This window comes from Protopterus annectens, chromosome 3.part0 (genome assembly GCF_019279795.1).
Source record: "Protopterus annectens isolate FY-2018-M chromosome 3.part0, PAN1.0, whole genome shotgun sequence".
Lineage (NCBI taxonomy): Eukaryota > Metazoa > Chordata > Ceratodontiformes > Protopteridae > Protopterus > Protopterus annectens.
Genome location: NC_056731.1, coordinates 1850399679 through 1850421123, shown reverse-complemented (window position 1 = coordinate 1850421123; position 21445 = coordinate 1850399679). Strand labels below are relative to the sequence as shown.

General features: G+C 43.7%; 1 protein-coding gene across 1 annotated transcript in view; it reads left to right on the top strand.

Annotated features, from left to right (window-relative positions):
• The window catches only part of OBSCN (obscurin, cytoskeletal calmodulin and titin-interacting RhoGEF), a 4979884-nt gene that overhangs the window by 1059762 nt on the left and 3898677 nt on the right, over positions 1-21445 (top strand). Inside the window, exons 12-13 of the mRNA XM_044066040.1 lie at positions 20518-20793; positions 20951-21226. Of these exons, the coding sequence (XP_043921975.1) occupies positions 20518-20793; positions 20951-21226 (552 nt within the window). The remainder of the gene's footprint in view (positions 1-20517; positions 20794-20950; positions 21227-21445) is intronic.

The following is a 21445-nucleotide window of genomic DNA, read 5'->3' as shown; positions in this document are numbered from 1 at the left end:
CTGCAGGGACAGAGGGAAAAGCTATTTCTAAGCAAACCGTTTCAAAATGGATAGGCCGCTGCATTCATTTCTGCTATAAGCACCATGGAAAACCTATCCCACAGGGCATCAGACCCCATTCAACCAGGGCTGCATCTACCTATGCAGCCTTTGTCAGGGGCGTCTCTACAAGGGACATTGTAGAAGCTGCTACCTGGAGTTCTGTGCATACTTTCACCAAGCATTATCATTTGCCAATTTTCTTTAAATCCAGAGCTGGTTTTGCCACTGTAGTCTTGCAGGGCCTTATAGCTGGTCCTAATTCTATTTAAATTCCTCCTCCTAACCTTAGCTTTGGGAATCTACCCAAATGTAATGACTGCAACAGTGAAACATGAAGAACATAGTACAGTTGTGTACACTTACCGTAAATGTAGATGTTCAAGTGTATTCACTGTTGCAGTCCTGGTTACCCTCCCTCCAGCCCCCTTTCTTCTTCTTTTGGCTATACCTCTACTCTCACTTACTATGCTCAAAAAGCTTTTTGGTGTATTTGCTTTTTTTGGAGGTATATCCTTGTATTATAGATTTAATTGCTTCCCATTAGGGGGAACCTGACATCTGGGGCAAAAAAAAACTGATGTAATGGCGTCGGCTGCATGTTTTATACCCCTGACGACCTGACGTCATGGAAGAAGGGACAGCAACCGACACAGGACCCAAGACGTTGTTAATCAGGCCGACTGAGGGATACTGCAAGTAGATAACCCAAATGTAATGACTGCAGCAATGAATACACTCAGACATCTACGTTTATGGTAAGTGTACACAACTGTACTTTCTCATTCCTGTCAGACACATCAAGCTGCAAGCAGCTTGAGAGGGACCCTACAAGGTGGTAAGAAGGGTAAGTGATGTTAATTACATGGTGGAACTGCTAGGCAGAAGACAGGGGCACAATTTGTACCATGTTAACATGATGAAACCTTACCATGATAGGGAGGCCGTTGTGCTGAGCATTTGCAGTGGATTGCAGGAGGAGTCTGAGGGAGATCTGGGGACTAATCTCCTCAGTGAGGCTCGGGCTGACACCTCAGTGGAAGGGGTAGCAATATCCCAGCAGCTATCTCCTACCTAGGTTCGAGAAATCCAAGCAGTGTTGCAGTAATTTGGGGACACGTTCACTGGGAAACTAGGGTGCAGCCACCTGGGGCAGCACCAGGTGGATACAGGACCCCAAAGGCCTATTAGGCAGGCCCCTTATAGAGTGCCTGAGAGAGTCAAACAGACTCTGAGAGAGGAGGTACAGGATATGTTGGAACTAAGGGTGATTCAAGAGTCCAACAGTCCCTGGGCCTCCCCAGTGGTGCTGGTGCTAAAGAAGGATGGCAGCACCAGGTTCTGTGTGGACTGCAGGAAATTAAATAGTCACACAGAGTCAGATGCTTACCCCTTGCCTAGGACAGATGAGGCCATAGAGCAGCTGGGTGGGGCTAAGTATCTTACAATCATTGATCTTATCAAGGGTTACTGGCAGGTGCCCTTGACTCCCATTGCTAGAGAGAAGTCAGCCTTTGTGATTCCTTTTGGCTTGTATGAGTTCACAAAGATGCCCTTTAGGATGAAGAATGCCCCAGCAACTTTCCAGAGGCTGGTAGATCATATCCTAGCTGGAGCAGGAGGGTTTGCCCTTGCTAACCTAGATGATATTGCCATATATAGCCATTCCTGGCCAGAGCACCTTCAGCATGTCAGGGAGGTGCTGGGCAGACTACAGAGGGCAGGGTTGACTATTAAGCCGAGCAAGTGTCAGGTGGGTATGGCAGAGGTCTCCTACCTAGGCCATAGAGTGGGCAATGATAAGGTAAGGCCAGAACCTGCCAAAGTGGAAGCCATTCAGACAAGGCCTGCACCTGTTACCAAAAAGCAGGTGAGGGCATTTTTAGGGACAACAGGGTATTACAGAAAGTTTGTCCCCAGTTACAGTACCATAGCTTCTCCCCTCACAAACCTGACAAGGAAGAATAGGCCAGATAAGGTAGTGTGGACCCCAGCATGTGAGCAGGCATTCCAGAAATGTAAAGAAGCTTTAGGAGGACCCCCTGTGTTAGCCAGTCCAGATTACAGCAAAGAATTTCTTGTGCAGGTGGATGCTTTGAACCATGGGTTGGGGGCTGTACTTAGCCAGATCTCTACAGAGGGGGAAGAGTACTCAGTGGTTTATTTCAGTTGTAGGCTCCAACCCAGGGAGGAGTGCTATGCTGCTGTAGAAAAGAAATGTCTAGCCATAGTGTGGGCACTGCAGAAACTTCAGCCTTATCTATATGGAAGGAAATTCACTGTTATGACTGATCACAACCCTCTAACATGGTTAAACAGAGCCAGCCGGCAAAATGCCAAGTTGCTAAGATGGAGCCTGGAGTTGCAGGCATACATGTCCGTGCAGCACCACAGTGGGATTAGCAATGCCAATGCAGATGGGCTGTCAAGACATGGAACGGGGGTAAGGTATACTCAGATAGACCTAACTCCCTCAAGCAGCATTTCTCATGGGTCACTTGAAAAACTAGCTTGAGTTCTCCAGGGAGGGGAGATATTTGAAGATTGGGTGAAGATAGATGAAGGCTGCCTGCCTAGCCAGATAGAAATTTGGAGATAATTCTGTCATCTGTAAATATTAATGTAAACCACAGGCTTGTTGTCTTAATGGTAAAAATAGTGTTACATGTGGAACTGGAAAAAATGCAACAACAGTGCACTCTGCTGACCAAGTAAAGTATGTTGTGACCCTTTGATGTTAAAACTCGAAGCCAGTAAGTGTAGAGTGAGGCATCCTACCTATTGTTTAAAGGCCAGAGTTAATGGCCAGAATTTGCATGCATAAATGTCCTTTATTGCTCTGGTTTCTGCCCAGAGGTGAAGAATGTAAATGTATTTTCTGTTAGCCTGGGAATTCAGGGAAGTGTGAAGAATGACGTAATGTGAACCATGAATGTGATTTAAAAAACAGAGAGAAAGTGAGCATTAAGCATGTTTGGCTTTACCATCCATCTCACCAGCACTGTCTTGCTCTATATGTAAGTTCATCTTAGACTTGTGTTTTCTCTTAGAAATAGCTAGAAACCAGAAAGATTAGACTAAGTGTTTTTCTATGATGTCAGGACTCTACTACTGAATTATTTTAAATATTTCTCTGTGATCTATGAACTCTTGACTAGCACTGTATAGTAAAAAGTATTGTGTTGTGTTTTTACTATTTGTTATTAAACATTTTAAACCCTTTCAGCTGTGGCTGTTTTTGTAGAGATCATTTAAGCTTTTTAGAGTACTTGCATGCCTTTGGTAAAATTGTACAAAGCCACTCCAATAGCTTTAGCCCTGGGTTATACTACCAACTGGATAAGAATATTGCACAGAAAAAAATGGGCACCCTTTTAAGGGCCTTTGAGTAGCTGATAAATATTAGTGGGTGGTGGCAGCTGGTAGTACCGTATGGTGTGGCAAAAAGGGGCACAGCTGGAGAACCTCTGCCAGCCTTCCCCAGGAGTGTCTGTGTGGGTGTATAAACTCTTCTCAAAGTGTGTGTGTGTGTGTGTATGTGTGTGTGTGTGTGTGTGTGTGTGTGTGTGTGTGTGTGTGTGTGTGTGTGTGGGTGTGTGTGGGTGTGTCAGGTACTTGGGCAGGGACACGAAGCGCTGGTTGGACAGGACAGAGAGGGTGCTGGAGGTTTTAGCTTGCCGACTAGGCTGAGATATGGACCCTATAGCTGTGCCGGTGGGGAGGGGGCCTGGAGAGCAAGGGAGCAACCAGCCCCGGACTGACTGTGATCTCTGTGTGCTCTTAAGGGAAATTTCAGTTCACTGTGTGTACCTGTTGCCCTTTCCTCCTATATGAGATGCCCCTCACTGGTGTTAGTGGTGAGGATTGAGGCTCCTTGATTGCTGGGCCAAGGCACAGGTGTCACACTTGGTTTGCTTTAGTTACTGTTAGCTGATGTCAGCTAAGAAGGGTAAATGCCGATGTGGGCACCAGATACCACATAAGGGTACGCACGACCTCTGTGTCTTTTGTCTAGGCCGAGAGCACAACCATACCACTTGCTCACTTTGTCAGTCTTTTGTACCCAAAACCCTTTGTAGCCATCTGGCTGCCCTTAACTTATACTTAGAAAACCAGAGGCTCAAAACAATTTGCTCTCAGGATGGATCCCGAATCGGCACCTCGGAAAAAGGCCAAGGTTTCCAGGCCTACTTCCTCTGCCTCTCTGCCATCGGACGTCCCTCCATCTTCTGATTTAGGGGTTGAGGGATGTCCAATAGAACTGGCTACTTTAATCAGCTCCCCTCGAGGAAGCCACTTCGGAAGTACTGACCAGCATGTCCATGGAGATAGCTCTGACATCTGTCCCTACCAATGTCAAAGGGGAAACCAGATATCGTTGGATGACCGATTGGGCTCCCACTGCCTGAAACCCCTACCGACTCACAGGCTCCTTAACCCAGGCCTTGTCCGAGATCTACGCTTTTAAAAAGGAAACAAAAAACAAAGCACCAGACTCCATTTTCTAAAGAAGTTCCAGACTGCTAATCTTTTACCCCCTTACCCCTCTTTGATGCAGGCCTTTGTGGCCCTTTGGCCCACAGCCTCTTCCCCCTCTACTATTCCACTGCTTATCCCTAGGCCTGATTCTGCCACTTCTTTCCCTTTGCCTACTGCCCAAGAAGGGGATGAAGAACAGGAGCCCTACGATTCATCTTCAGATGAATCAGTCTCCTATTCTTCACAAATTGCCTCCCCAGATGAGGAATCCATAGAAGGGGACTCCCCACCAGAAGATATCACATTTGGGGAGACTGTCACTAAAATAAACAAATACTTTAAATGGGACACTTCCCAAATGACTGATACTCAAAGAAAGCACTTTGAACTTCTCCAAGTGGAATCCCCCTCGCCTTCAGCCATCCCACCAGTCATCCCTGCCTACCTTGATGCTTTCACCTCAGCATAGAAGAACCCAGACTCACAACGACCTGCCCCTAAGAGACCTGACAGGTTCCACAAAGTTCCAGATGATCAAAAATTCCTAGTAAAACCACCCCGGCAGACCCTGCTGTAATTGCTGTATCCCCTGATAAGCAATCTAGACTGATTCCTTCTGCATCTCTTCTACCTACTGATAAGGATAGCAGAAGTATGGACAGGATAGGAAAGAAGGTTTACACCTCCTCCACCCTGGCCTTTAGAGCTATCAGTGACCAAACCCACATGGTTAAATATGCCTTGGACCTAGTGTCACAGGTCTCTACATTCTTGGCATCCACCCCTAACTGCCCCACCAAAACTGAAATGGCATCTAAACTGTCCCTGGTTCCCAGGTAGGCAGACATTCTATTAGATGCAGTTATGATGCAGCAGAGGCCTCTGCTAGTTCTGCTACTTCTGCATCAGTACTCTGCAGATATTCTTGGGTATGCCTCCAACCCCTATAAAAGGATTTCAAGTCTAAAATCCTAGACTTCCCATTAGACCATAACCTCCTGTGTGACAAGTAGTCTGCAGACCTTTTAATAAAATCTGCAGGAAAAAAAGTAAAGAGCTTCAAGACATCAAGCACTTACTTGTGTCCCCCATCCCTAAATATGTGAGGAAATATCCTGCTAAGACTACCTTTGTCAGAAGGTCCCCATCCACTGTTATCCCTTCCTCTTCCAGGCATAGGAGAGGAACCAGGACGCAAACCTCCTCCAGACCAGTTGCCTCACAACCCAGTCAAAGACAGCCTTTTCAAAGTAGAAATGGACCAAACAATGCATGACTGCCTTACCCACCTCCCCTTGTTAGCCTGCCTCTCCCACTACCTCCCCATTTGGAAATCCATCACATTAGACCGCTGGGCACTGACAGTCATACAAAATGGATATTTCCTTTCTTGGAAGGAAAAGCCCCTTTCAAGGGGCATTCCTTTTCCCCAAAAAAATCAACTCCACCTCATCCCTCACATACTGCCAGACCTTCTGACAATAGAAACTATAGAACCTGTCCCTCCAGGACTGGAAGGAAAAGGCTTCTACTCAAGACTTTTGCGGGCCCCCCAAAAAAATGGCTCTTGAAGACCAATAGTAGATCTATCCTTTCTAAACATTTTCCTAAAAGTTCCATCATTCATAATGTTATCCCTTCAAATCCTTCTTCCATTATTGCCAGCAAAGGCCTTTATGGCCACACTAGATCTAAAGTAAACATATCTCTATATTCCCCTAAAACCTTCCAACAGAAAATTCTTGCATTTCACTGGGCCCTGCCCCCATTTTCAATTTGCAGCCTTGCCCTTTGGTTTGTGTAACTGCATCCAGGGTATTTACAAAATGCCTAGCCCCAGCCATAGCTTTCTGCAGAACCAAAGGTGTCCATATCTGTCCTTACCTAGACAACATCCTCATTCTAGTAGAAACAGACGACACCCTTCAAAATCATCTGAGGTTCACCACTTCCCTACTTCAAAGATTCAGATTCACCCTCAATCTCCTAAAATCATCCTTAATCCCACAACAGGACAAAATCTTTATGATCTGCAGGATCAGAACAGACCTGATGCTGGCTTTTCTCCCTCAGGACAAAGTTCTGTCCCTCTCCACCCACTTCCAAAGATTATTACAGGTTCATCAGATATCTGTAAGACAATTCCTACAGATCCTGGGACTTATGGCAGCCACCATTCCCATGCTTCCCCTAGCCAGAATGCACATGCGAAAGCCCAAATGGTACCTGAAAAATGTGTGGTCACAACACCAACATCCCCTAGAGCATCAAATTACCCTCCTGCCCTGCCTCAAAACAAAACTAAGATGGTGGATCCAACAAATACTTCTGAACTCGGGCCTTCCACTACAACCACCCTCCCCAACTCAGCATATGCATACAGATGCATGAGACCTAGGGTGGGGGGGCTACCATGAAAGGCTTCATGATAGAGGAGGCCTGGAAGCCTACCCTCCAAAAGGAACATATCAGTGTGAGGGGAATGACTGCAGTTCTTCTAGCCCTAAAAGCCTTCCTTCCTGTCCTTCAACCGGGCACCCTTCAGATATTCACAGACACCACAGTCATGTGGTATCTCAACAAACAGGGAGAGACCAAGGCCTACCTCCTATGCCGGATAACATTACATGTTTGGGACCTCGCCTCCATGCACAGCTTAACCTTACAGGCAACATACATCCCCTCTCAGGACAACATACATACAGATATTCTCAGCAGAACATCCTCTCTACAGCACGAGTGGATACTGAACAGGGTACCTTCCTAGACATTGTCTACCAGTGGGGCACTCCTCAGGTAGATCTCTTTGCCTCGCCCCAGAACAGAGAATTGAAAAAAATTCTGCAGTAAGAGTCACTCTCCACTTGCCTGGTCGGTAGATGCCTTCAGCATTCCATGGAAGGGGCAGTTTCTCTATGCATTTCCACCCTTCCCTCTCATTCAAAAAGTCCTCCTGAAAATCAGGAAGGACAAACCAAAAATCGTTCTGGTGACTCCTTATTGGCCAAGGCATTATTGGCTTCCCGTACTTCTCTCATTAGCCAAGGGCAATCACCACAAGTTACCCCACAAGGTGGACCTACTTACACAACAAAAGGGAACTCTAATTCACTCTCACCAACATTTGTTAGACCTAACACTCTGGATGATAAACTTCTAATACCTTTCAGGCATCACTACTTTGAGGACATACCAGGAAACCTACTACTAGGAGATCCTACTTATCAAAATGGGAAATATTCTCCAACTGGTGTCTCCATAAGAACAAGGACCCCTGCCAGGCATTGCCCCCCCCCCCCCCCCCGTCCTTACCTATGTGCGTGAACTAATTAAGGCTGGTCTTTTTTACTCTTCAGTGAATGTCCACCTTTCAGCAATTTCAGCTTGCCTGCCACTAGATCCACCTCTACAATCCAGGCTAGATGTCATACTATTCCTGAAAGGGGTCTTACACATCAGGCCACCAAGAAAACCCATCTCACCCCTGGACCTAAACTTCATTCTGGAAAATCTCTAACACTGGCCCCATTCGAATCAGCTAGTGCTGCTATGCTTCAAATGTGTACATGGAAGACGGCACTGCTGGTGACGATTACCTCAGCTGGAAGAGTGTCAGAGTTACAAGCTCTAATGGCCTGGGATAGGGTGAGCCTATGCACTAACCCTTCCTTCATGCCTAAAGTGGTCAACAAACTGTCCCTAAACCAATCCATTCGTCTGCCCACCTTCTTCCCCTCTCCAACCAATGACAGTGAGAGGATACTCCATTCCCTGGATGTGCACAGACAACTAAGGTTCTACCTAGACAAAACAAAGTCCATCAGAAAATCTAATCAACTCTTAGGGCCTTGGGCAAGGCAGTCTCCAAGCAAACCATTTCTTGTTGAATTAGGAAAACTGTTTCCTTCTGCTACTCCCACCATGGCAAACACTTACCCCAGGGGGTAAGAGCTCACTCTACCAGGCAGGGGGAGTGGCAACCTTCAAAGCCTTCCTCAAAGGCCTGGACACAGCCTCCTTCCTGGAGGCAACCACCTGGTGCACTATTCACACCTTCACCAAACACTACAAATTGGGCCACATATCCAGAGCCTGGGCAGGGTTTGCTAGAGCAATCCTGCAAGGTTTTTGTGGTACTCTCCCACACTAAGAATACTGCAACATATCGGAGTAGAAGGACATAGAAGAGTTGTATAAAATCTTACCATAACCATAGATGTCCTTCTCTTCCATGTTGCAGTATTCCTTCCCACCCACCTCTCCCCCTTTTTTACTGTTGACCTATCTTTAAAGCACTCAGAAGCTCTGCCCTAGATCTGGGGCAGATTAGCCAGCATATGACACTTTGCATCTCTGGCTGACATCTCTTGTTACTCTCTATGGGACTGTTCGACTGGGCATTTAAGTTCTGAGGTCTGTGCCTGCAGACGTCACATTTAAGGTCCCTGGTTTATGATCCTACGTGTGACGTCCCACGCACCTACAGCAGCCAGGCTTAAGCTTTTGTATAGGAGCCGACGTTCGGGGTTGCCTGAGGTGGGGAATCCCACATTAAGAATACTGCAACATGGAAAAGAAGGACATTTATGGTTATGGTAAGATTTTACACAATTCTTCTTTCTTCTCCCTTACAATCTTTTCATTAAAATCTATATTTTCTGGTTTTACTAATAGTGGTATTTTTAGTTTCTACAAATTATTGTAGTCTTCCGTACCATTGTTGGTAGTTTTTTCCCCTTTCTTTTCTTATTTCACTTTTCAAAAAAAAAAAAAGAAGAAGAAGAATCTCTTAGTTTGTAATTCTAGTCTTGACTCCGTATTACAGTTGCTGCTTGTGGTTGTTTGTTTTTCATTATGGCTGACAAGGAAAGTAGCCCAGCATTGTTCAAGAAATGCGGAAAATGTGATCAGAAGATACCTGTTTCTGACTTGCACACTCTGTGTGCTTTTTGCTTAGGCCCTGTCCACCTCCAGGAGAATTGCACAATTTGCCATGCTTTCAGCTCTAGAGCATTGGTAGATCATAGAAATAATAGGTTCATAGGTTGGTACTAGGCTATCAGCCCTAGGGCCTATACAAGCCTAGCCATAACAATTCCTTGGCTTTTTCTTCCCACAATATTTACTCACTTGGACCCCTGTCTAGCAGGGCGACTCACAGGATCCCCGGGGTGAATTTCCTATCTCCCATCCAGTCGTCAAGGTTCCTTTTGAAGAGGGCCAAAGAGGCGCTTTGGTTGACATGTATGGGCAGTCTATTCCAGAGTCCGGGGAGTCTCTGGGTCAGGAACCTATCCCTCCAGCATGTTTTGTTCATTGTGATGACAAGGTTTAGATCCCTGGAGCATGTGGCTCTGAGGGATTGAGATTTCTTTAAGTGTAGCATGCCCAGCAGCTCTGGGTTTGAAATGGCCTTGTATGTTAAGCAGAGATCGCCTCTGAGTAGACGATATTCGACAGAGTATACCTGCAGTTTTTTTAGACGGTCAGCATAGGGCATCTGCTTTAGGCCTGTGATTCGTTTAGTGAGGTATTTCTGCAGCCTTTCCAGTTGTTGCAGATGTCTTGAGAGGTACATACCAAACAAGGCATTGTATTCTATAATGGGTCTAATGAGGGATGAGTACAGTGGGACAATGACCTCCTTTTTTCTGGATGAAAAGCCCTTAGTGGTGAGGTGTGCCACATAGAAGGATTTCCTGATTGTTGTGGCGATGTGGTTATCGAAGGTGAGACCACTGTCCACCTGTGTCCCTAAGTCTCTTATCACACTTTCGGTGTTTAGTGTACTGCCACCTATGTAGTAATTCACGGGTACATGTTTTTTTCAAGGGGGATAACTATACATTTCTTGGCATTGAGCTTGAGCCCATGGCTCTGGCACCAAGCATCTGTTTCTGTAAGGCCCTTTTGTAGAATATCCACATCATTTGGGGATTCAATAATGGCTCCCAGTTTGCAGTCATCTGCAAACTTTGTTAGGCAGAGTTCCTTAGTGTTGCCCAGTACTTCAGAGAAGAAGATGCCAAACAATAGCGGTCCCAGGACTGAACCTTGAGGTACTCCACATGTCACTTGTCTAGAGCTGGATTTGGAGTCAGCTACTTTCACAGTGTGGGTTCTGTCAGTAAGCCAGTTGGCAACCATTTGAGTGAAGTAGGGATTAATGCCCAGCTTAGTAAGTTTATCTATGATTCCAGAGTGGGGGATGGTGTCGAAGGCCTTGGCGAGGTCCAGATAGGCTGTGTGGACGGTCTTACCCTCATCCACAGCTCTGGAGACTGATTCAAAGAAGTCAGTCAGGTTCAGGAGACAAGATCAGTCCTTCCCGAACCCAAACGTGGTGGAGTCCAGTGTTTGAAGGTTGCCAGTGTCTTTGTTTATAAGTTCCATGATAATATTTTCCATGGCCTTGCAGATCAGGCTTATCAGACTGATGGGATGGTAGTTCCCAGGATCCATGGTGAATCCTTCCTTGTTGAGTGGGATAACTGTAACTGTGCACCACTCAATAGGCACGAAGCCTGAGGTGAGGCTATGATTAAACATGACACTTAGGTGAGGTGCCAGTTCATTTTGTAGTTCATGTAGTACACAGGATGTCGTCTGGTCCCATGGATGTTGTATTCTTAGCTTTGGAGAGTGCATTTTTTACCTGTGTGGCCGTTATTACCGGAATTTGGCAATCTTTCAATATTGAGATGTGCCCTTTAGGGAGTGAGAGGGGGGGTGAAGTTGTCACTGAATCGATCTGCCAGGATATTGGCAATATCCTTGGGATCAATATATTTAATGCCATTCTGTTGTAGCTCATAGCAGATCTGAGCATTGCCTTTTAGATTCTTGACATAGCTATAGAATGCCTTGTGGTTGTCTTTGGAATCTTTGGCAGTTTTTTTTTTCGTAACTAGCTTTGGAGGATTTTATGAGGGATCTCAGCTTCTGACTGAGGCTGGTAAGGGAGTTTTTTGCATCCTGGGATTTTCCTCTTTTCTGCAACAGTTTTTTCTTTTTGTTGTAAAGTGTGTTTATGGCAGGGGAGCACCAGATTGTCTTCCTTTTTTTGGAGGAGAGCATCTTGGTTCTATTTGGGATGACACGATTCATGCACGAGTGGATGTGCTCGTACAGTGCCTTAGTGTAGGATTCAGCAGTCGAACTTTCAGTTCCTGTCTGCATGGGTGTCATGAAGTTTGTCACTTCTGACTTGAGTAGCATGAAGTTGGCTTTGGAGACGTTTTTTACGGAGGTTTCCTTACTGGGGGGTGAGGAAGGGATGTGGATGTCAAGGGTGATTAGCTTATGGTTAGACCTGACCAACGAGGGGGTGACCATAGGTGTGGAGCATCAATTTTCCATGTTGGTAATGACCAGGTCTAGGATATTGGTGCCCCTGGTGGGACTATGGATTAGTTGATCCAGGGCATTGGAATTTATGAATTCCAAGAACCTTTAGGAAAAGGTGTTGGTACACGAGTAGTTTTCCCAGTTAATGGCAGGGTAGTTGAAATCACCCAGTATTAGGGTGTTTGGATGTATCTTAATATTTTCCAGTATGTTTAGAAGTGTAGTGAGAATCATGGGGCATGGTGGGGGATCTAAGCTACAGTTTGGATTGCAGTCTTACCTAGTGTTAGTTGCACCTGGAGAATTTCAGATGCATTGTGTTGGGCAACTTTGAAAGGGCGAGAAGCTTGCCCTACATAAAAGGCAGAACAAGTGCAATTCAGTAAGTAAATAACCCAATCACTGCCACAGTTCCCAAAAACTTGAATATCATACACTTTAGAACAATTGAAAGAAGTAAATTAATTTTGTTTGGGGACCATCTTACAAAACCTACAGTGTCCACACGAATAACATCCCATTAATGGGCCTCCTTGTAATGTAGTTTGTATCATATTCTGAACAACCTTTTTTCCCTTTTTATAATGGTTGAACCAACCACCCATGCTTTTTCCTCTCCTATAACCAAACCCACATCTGAGTATTAAAAATGTAGTTAATTTGTTCTCCATATGTAAAACTTCCCAATGTTTATGTATAATTTGTTGTAGCTCGTATTACCACCAAATTCCATAATAAATCTGAAATATGAATCAGATATATGGCTTTTGTTCCTATATGAAAGAGTCTGCTTTCTAGTAACTTGTTGTACCATCCCACTGAGTCTACATCTAGTTTTCGATAACCTCTGTCAGAATCTTTGGGCCATGTCACGTGCCTGTATATTGTAGTTATCCAAAGTCGAACATATTCCTTTGAGTCTTAAAAATTGAAACTTAGGAATATTCTTTACAGCATTTGGAGGATGACAGCTAGAAGCATGCAACAAATAATTAAACTGGGAATATTTCCTATAAACATTACTACTGAGTGTGCCATCTTCCAAGATGGTAATTCAGTGTGAACTGAATCCCCCATTTGTTTTTGTTGCGATATTCAATGAACTCAGTCAAATATTGCTCATCTGAGCGCCAAATTAACCAACAATTGTCTAGGTAATGGCACCAGATGTCAATCTCCCCAAGAAATAAATTATGACTGGCATCATTTATTAAATGGTGTTTCACATAGCCCATGAACAGATCCGCATAAATGGGAGTGAAGGACGCTTCCATTGTAGTACTCTTTAGTTATAAGTAGAATTGTTCTTCTTTCAGCTTTTCCCGGTTAGGGGTCACCACAGCGGAACTCCGGTCTGCTAATGATGGGCAGTCGATTTTTACGGTGCCGAGGTGCCAGCCCGACGCCCAACCTTTAATGAAGGCACGCCCATACATTGTCAAAATAAAAAACATTTTTATTTTAGCACATGTTCTGTTAGACATAGGAGGACTGTGTTGAATCCTGGTGAGTACGGGGAAATCCTTGAGAGCCAAAAATCAAGCACCAATAGACCTGTCCAGTGTGGAATGTTTGTATATAATGCACTAACGTCTAACGTGCATAATAAACTAACCCTTTTCCAACTGTTTGTTATCTATGATGTTCAAAAACTGTGTGGTATCCTGAATCCGTGCTCTTACATGTGTCGAGAGGTTTCAAATATTTTGTCAAATATTCTGAGAGGTTCTGTCAAGGATCCTCTCCCCGACACTATTGGTCTACCCAGAGGTTTTTCATAATTTTTTGTGTATTTTGGGTAGCATGTAAACGATTTGTCTGGCAGGATTTACCACTGTTAAAGGATGTTTGTTCTGCTTGGATATAATTCCTTCTTCACAAGCCAAAGTAAGAAAATTAACTATTTCTTGTTTAAAAATACTAATCGGGTCCAAATCTATGTGCTGATAATATTGCTGATCCGAAATTTGGCTAATGGCTTCATTATAATCTCTATGCCAATCCCAAACTACCACTGCTCCCCCTTTGTCTGCTTGATTAATCACTATATCCTTGTTCCTACTCAATCTATATAAAGCCATACATTCATCTTTTGTGGTATTATCCTGATGATATTCTGCATGTTTAGTATTGGAAAAGTGTAAATCTTTCAATACTAGATTCTGAAATATAGCTACATTTTTGTTCATAGGAGGTACAAAAGTTGAAGTCCTGAACATGAAAGTATGTAAAACTTTAATTCCAGGTTTAGAATTCTCAAAATATAACTTCAAATTTAATTTACGGCAGAAACTAATAACATCTTGTGCAAAAGCATATTCTGACACCATAAAATTTGGAACATATCCCATGCCTTTATTCAACAAATGTTGTTATACTTGGGTTAGTTCCAAAGGTGAAATGTTGTGAACATTCAAACAACTATTTACCTGTGTGTTAATGTAGCCAACATGGCTTCCAGACTAGTTCCTGCCTCTTCTATGTTTTCTCCCGCCTAGATCTCCTAAAGGGAAATCTGCATTGCCCTTTTTGTAGGTGGAGAACTGTGTGAAACCACACATTCATTGTCTGTATTAGAGGAAAACTCATCCCCTGAAGTGGCTGATGTAGAGTTGGTCTTTTTTAATATAGATCTTTTTCTCTTTCTTTTAAAATTAGACTGAAAAGGACCCTGTTTGTTATCACTAAACTTAACTGTCTTTTCAACTACAGATGGCTTCCCTGTGGAATAGTCCCTGATGTCTGTCTGAATTTTTTTAATCATTTTTGTTTTTAAGTCTTGTTCTGATTGCATTAAACTTTCCGAAAGCAAAAAACCGTGTTCTTGATACATATTATGATCTTTATAATCCTGCAATTTAGTACATATTTCCCCTATACTTTTAGTCAAAAAACACAGTACAAGGTACTCAGCTTCGTTGGACCCAGTTCCATCAAGAGAAGTCTCACTGAAGAAAATGTAGAGAGGCTAATGAGATAGAACCTCTTGGGGCAGAGCCAGCCTGCCCTTTTCTCGGCTCCTATCCCATCCTGTCAGGAAGCCCATACATCCATAATTCCTCCACTACCAATTCCTCCTTTGACTCCTATCCAGGTTTCAGGGCCCTCAGATCCAAGTCGTCTGGCACCGTCTACTTCAGATCAGAGGATTTTTGTATCCCTGGATCCGAAACTTGCTCTGAACTCTTCATTCCATCGGATCAGGAAAGGTCTCAGAGCAGATTTTACCCCATCAGGTCCGAAGTGCTGCATTCGAGTCTGAGGGCTCCGGAGCTTTCTCTGCATCTTGGATCCTCAGTGATGGTCAGTTTGGGTCCAACTTCAGCCTCGGGGTGGCTGCCCATGGAGCAGGGTGGGACTAGGGATCATAAGCTTTACCTATTGGGGAGAGAACTCTGTTTGCACCTCAGACCCAAGCAGTGCATCCCCCATCAGATCCTATGTCTACTTCTGTTCCGCCTCTCTGCCTTGAGTCTCAGCTATCCTCTTTACAGGGGTAGCAGATACCAAAACCCCAGGCTTCCCACCAGGGTATTCCTTCCTCTTTTGATACTTCACCGGAGTAACCCACCAAGGAAGTCCCTAAGAAGAGGACATGCAAGAGGAAGCATGTAAATTTCCCTGAATCAGTCATCAAGGACTCAGATTTTAAGATGGGTGAGGGGTCCCCATGGTCATCTCTTGATGATGTCTTATTGGAGACATCCTTGAGATCCTGAAACATAGAGGTGGATGGAAGCCCAGCAACCCTTCGTCAGAGGAATCTGTGCTACTGGAGGCTTTTGATACCGACCCATCTACTTCCTGAGTGATCCTGCCCACTGACGAGCTCCTGTAGTTGGTCTCACAGTGCGCATGGAAAGCACCTGACACAATTGAGCCCATTCCCAGGAAGTCAAATAAGATTATAACCCCCACCCACCCCACAGACTAAATAGTTTTGGTCAAGAGGTCCCCCTGTTGATGCCATGGTCATGGCAGCCACCAGAAAGGAACTTGCTGAAGAAAGTACCTCTGACAAGGAGTTGCGGGTGATGGACAGATTCAGGAAGCGTGTCTATGCTTCAATGACCTTTGCCTTAAGATCTCTGAACTGTTTGGCACATTTTACTAGACTTCAGAGGGATCTGATTAAAGAACTTTCAGGTACCCTTGCAGGGACCGTGTCTGAAGAGCTGAAAGATTCTGTCACTTCTCAGCTGGCGAACCCTACAGTCAATTTCCAACTCGTCCATGAGGCTTATTTCTAATGTGGCAGAAGGAACCTCAAGGGCAGTGGGTTCAGGTGTAGCCATTAGAAGACATACCTGGATACGTTTGTATGATTTTGTGAGCCTTTTAAGTCTACATTCATTAATGTTCCTTTTGATGGTACCTGTCTTTTTGGCCCCAAAGTAAAAGATACATTGTCCAGGTGTGAGAAAGATGGAAAGACTTTTTCTGCCATGGGCATATGTTTTTCCACCCTCCAAAGATCCTTTTTGAGGAGTCATCGAGGTGATGGAAAGATGTGCTTCACGAAATCACAAGGATCTTTCCAGGACACATGTGGAGGGTCTTCCCTAGAGGGAGAGAGAGAAGTTGAATTGATAGATGCCACCCTTGCAGCAGAAGAGGCCTGCAATATCAAGGTTCCAGAGAATCTTTCTGTGGCAAACCATTCCAGTGCTCCTGAAAGGAGGCCCAATTGTCTTCCTCTGGTGGCAGTCGGGGGTTATATGTCTCTGCACCAGAAAACCTGGCTAGAAATAACAAAAGATTCTTGGGTGCAGAGGATTGTTTCCAGAGGATATATAATTCAATTTTCCCTTCTTCCTCTAAATTACAGGAAAATCCCTGATGTTCCACCCAGTCAGAGGGAACAAGCAGCCATTCAGATACAAAAGCTGCTAAACAAGAGTAATCAAAGAGGTCCCCCCAGACCAGAAAGGATCCAGAACTTACTCAAGGTTATTTTTAGTGCCAAAGAAAATGAGGGACTGGAGACCAGTTCTGGATTTCAGCAGTCTGAACAACTTTTTTGGAAGACAAAGTTCCAGATGGTAACAGTTTAGTCCATTCTTCCGTTTCTGGAAAAAGGTGACTGGGTGTGCTCAGTAGATCTCTAGGATGCGTATTATAATATAAAAATGAACAGATGATCAAGGAAACTCTTAAGCTTCTGGCTAGGAGACAGTCATTACTAGTTCAGAACACTGTTCTTTGGTCTCACCACATCCCCTAGGGTGTTCACCAAATGCATGGCAGTGGTAGCAGCTCACTTGAGACTGCATGGATTCCAGGTGTTTCATTACTTAGACAACTTGCTCATCTCTGCCCCATACAGGCTTCAACTCATCATGGCTATAAAAAAAAGTAATCCAGATTTCTGCGCAATTAGGAATAACCATAAATTTCAAAAAATCACATCTTCAGCCACCTCAAACTGTAGAGTTCATAGGAGCACTACTCCACACAAGATCAACAATAGCCTCTCTTCCTCTTCGCAGAGTTCAAACTTTAAGATCACAAGTCAGCAAAATACTGTGCAGTACCACAGTCCAGGCTCACCTAGTCTACAGATGCCAGGATCAATTGCAGCAGCAACACCCCTTGTTCTTCTGGCCAGATTCACATGAGGATTCTTCAATGGATGTTGGCATCTCAGTGGTTTATACTTCTACTTTTATCCACACCGATACGAATCACCAACTCATGTAAGAAAGATCTGATGTGGTGGACCCAGTCAGAACAACTGCTACAGGGCTGCTTAATTGTCCCTTCCCAGCCCAAAGCCATAGTGACCACGAGTGCTTCCTAGCTGGGGTGGGGGAACATTACCTGGGAAAGACAGTCCAAGGTCCCCAGAAGAGGCCAATTTGCATATCAATGTTCTGGAGTTGAAAGCGGTGCTTTTAGTGTTGCAAGCTTTTCAGGATGCTCTCCTGTCGGGAATGATTGCATTACAAGCAGATGATTTGTCAGTGGTTTGGTACAGCAACAAAGAAGGAAGAACCAAATCATACCCCCTGTGTCGAGACACACCAAGGGTGTGACAATGGGCAATCTCTTCCAAACACTTTCTCTTAGCAATGCACATTCTGGGGAAGACCAACATGCTAGCAGATAAACTGAGCAGGTGCATTCTGTCACTTCATGAATGGTCCCTCAACCAAAAAGTAGCGTAAATTATTTTTAACAAGTGGGCTTAGCCATGATGTGATCTTTTTGCATCTCCCTGAAGCAACAAGTGCAGCAGCTACTTTGCTCTCATTCCTCCACAGGGGGAGTCACAGAGGGATGCTCTTCTCTATGAGTACCCCCCCCTCCCCCGGGTTACTGTAGACATATCCACCAATCCCTCTGATATCAAAGTTCCTTCAGAGAGCTGTCAGGTTGAAGAGCAGGGTATTCTCATTGCCTCCTTTTGGCCTTGACAGATTTTGTTCCCCTTCCTGTGGCCTTATTTGGTTCATTAACCCTGGATTCTGGATCCAGCTCCAGACCTTCGTAATAGCCAGACAACCAGTGCTCTCTTCCCCTGTTTGGCAAATACTATTATCTTCTCTCAAACTATTTACAAGAAAAACATATGCTAGTAAATGGAAAAGATTTGTGCACTGGGCACTTCAAAATTATATGGATCCCTTTTATGCACCGTTTCACACTACCTTGGAGTTCATGTCATTACTTTTTGATCAAAGGGGCACTTCTTCCACAGTAATGGCTCAATTAGCAGCGATTTCCAGTTTCTGTGTTGGTATTAATGGCACTTCCTTTGCTTCACATAAACTTTGTAAGACCTTTCTATGAGGAGCACTTCTGTTGAGACACCCAGTTAAAGATCCTACTCCACCATGGGACTTAACTCTGGTGTTGCAAGCTTTGGTCCTTCCGCCCTTCAAACCTACAAATAATTGCAATCTAAAATTTCTGTCTTGGAAGACTGTTTTTGGTGACCAGTACCTCTGCCAGACGAATTTCAGAAATTCAGGCTTTGTTGGTGAAACCTCCCTACCTTATTTTTCATAAGGATAGAGTTACATTGCAAACTAATGCATCTTTTTTGCCCAAAGTAATATCGGAATCCACTATTAACCAATCTATCAATTTACCTTTTTTCCCCAAATTATACAAAGGCGACATATCTGTCAACCTTCCTTCTCCAAAATGAGGAACACTAGCCCTCATAATGTGGAACAAATGGGCAAAATGTGGAGCACATACTAATGGCTTACTAATAACTTTAACTAGGAAGTTCATAGGATAGTTAAACATGCTGGTTTTACTTATAAAGAAGATATTTTAATGAATTAATGATTCATTTCTATTTACCATGGATTTCACTTAAAAAAATTCCTAAGACCGAATGTGTGACAGACTCTTTCAATATGGAACTTCGAGGAACATGAACTTTTTAAGACCCCAATTGAGGTATGTTCCTCGTAATGGGGTACACTTGAGAGATATGAAAGGCGAATATTTGTTGCATTCACTAAATGTGCGTAGGCAGTTGCGTTTCTGTTTACACAGAACAAAAGACTTCAGAAATTCATATCCGTTATTTGCTTCTTTTGCTGAAAGGAAATTGAGCAAGCCAGTGTCTAGACTGTCCCTAGTCAAATGGCTTACTAATTGCATCTACTTCATTTACAAAAAATTGAACTTGCTTTAACTAAGCAATTGTGTGCTTACTCTGTAAGATTGATAGCAGCTGCCTTGACTTTTCATTCAAGAGCCTCTATGGATGATCATTTGTGCAGCAGCAACTTGGGCTTCACCTCATGCCTTCATCTGTCATTACAAACTGGACGTCATTTCTAGAAGTAGGGCATCATTTAGCTCAGTGGTGCTTAGGAATATCCTTCCTTGAGGACACCGTGGGATTGCAGTAGCTGGGGATACTGTCCCATCAGTGGAGGACAGAATGAAAATTGACAACATCGGGTAAAGAAGTTATCTACTTACCATAACATTCCATCTGTGTTGTTCATTTTCATTCTTCCTCAACTCCCCACCCACCAACCCCTAACCAATGTTTCTGGAAGAGTGAGTAGATACAGCAAGTTTTCTGAGGTCTTCCCCTTGCATTCTCTTGCTTCAGATGTAGTTTTGTGCTACCCTTATCTGCTGTAATACTTATTAAGATTTTTTCTATAAGAGTAAAGTGTCTATTCTTTTGCTATAGTCTGCAAACAAGATCTGAGGTAATAAGGGTTGGTGCATTCTGGAGAAGGGAGAAGCTCAAGAGTTCAAGGTTGCCACAAGCTTTTACCATGGCTGAGTTGGACTCGAGGCCTCAGGTCCGAACCCATCAGTTGAGGAAGAATGAAAATGGACAACACAGATGGAATGTTATGGTAAGTACATAACTTTTTTTCTTTACCTAATATGGTGAATTTCTGTTGCATTCACTGCACAGGGATTGAAATATTGCCAGCAGTGCTGTATACCCAATTTTGTTTTTCACTTCAAAATGTAGCATTTTTTTTATAAGTGTAATGATGGTATGTCTGTATTATAGACCTTGCTATTTGCAGATGTGATGTCTGAAACTTAATCTGTTAATGAGGTTACGTCCCTATGCTGTTACTGTGCTTTTAGTACACGGATGTTATGGCTGCATATTAGCATCGCATTTCTCAGTGATGGTCTTTTATTTGTAATTTGTAGAACCTGAACCAATATTTGCCAACAAGGACTCTGTTCAGAAGGTGACAAAGACCTATCTGTCAGACAATGCTACACTGTCCTGTGAAGTGTCACAGGCCAAAACAGAAGTGAAATGGTACAAAGATGGAAAATTCCTGACTGACACCAAGAAATACAAAAAGGAATCTGATGGTAAAATCCGTCGACTCGTGATTCAGAATGTGGAGAAGAAAGATGCTGGGGAATACATCTGTGAAGCTACTGGAGAGAAACTGTCCTTCAGCATTGAAGTCAGTGGTGAGTATTTTCCTTTGTAACTTGGAGTATCTCTCCACAATGTCAGTTTTTATTGTGAGTGACTTTTTTTGTGAATATCTGGGTGGGGGCATAGTTTGGCCTTATGTTCCCTTTCTAAGAAAAATAAATAAATAGAGAAATTAATCATTTTGTGCAGAGAAAGAAGAAGCATTTATCAACAAAGACTCTGTTCAGAAGGAGGTGAAGGCTAGACTGTCAGAGAACATCACACTGACTTGTGAAGTGTCCAAGATCACAACTGAGGTAAAATGGTACAAGAACGGAGAACTCATTACTGCATCCAAGAAATTCAGAATGGAGTCTTCTGGTAAAACCCGAAGATTGGTCATTCAGAACATAGAAAAAAATGACTCTGGAGAGTATGTCTGTGAGTCTGCGGGAGAAAAGCTGTCTTTCCATACTGAAATAGCTGGTATGTATATAACTCTATCTATACCTTATTCCAAAAGCACGTATTCATTGAGCTTAATTTCACTTAATTGGCTTTGCAAGCTCAGTCCTCATGTGCTCATACAAGTTCAAACTGGCATTTGCTTGCAGTTGTGTTGCTTAGTTCTGTAAAGAATTAAATTTATCAAATAAACACCAACCTCGAGAACGTCACAGAAACTGGAACGTAGAACAAAAGCAA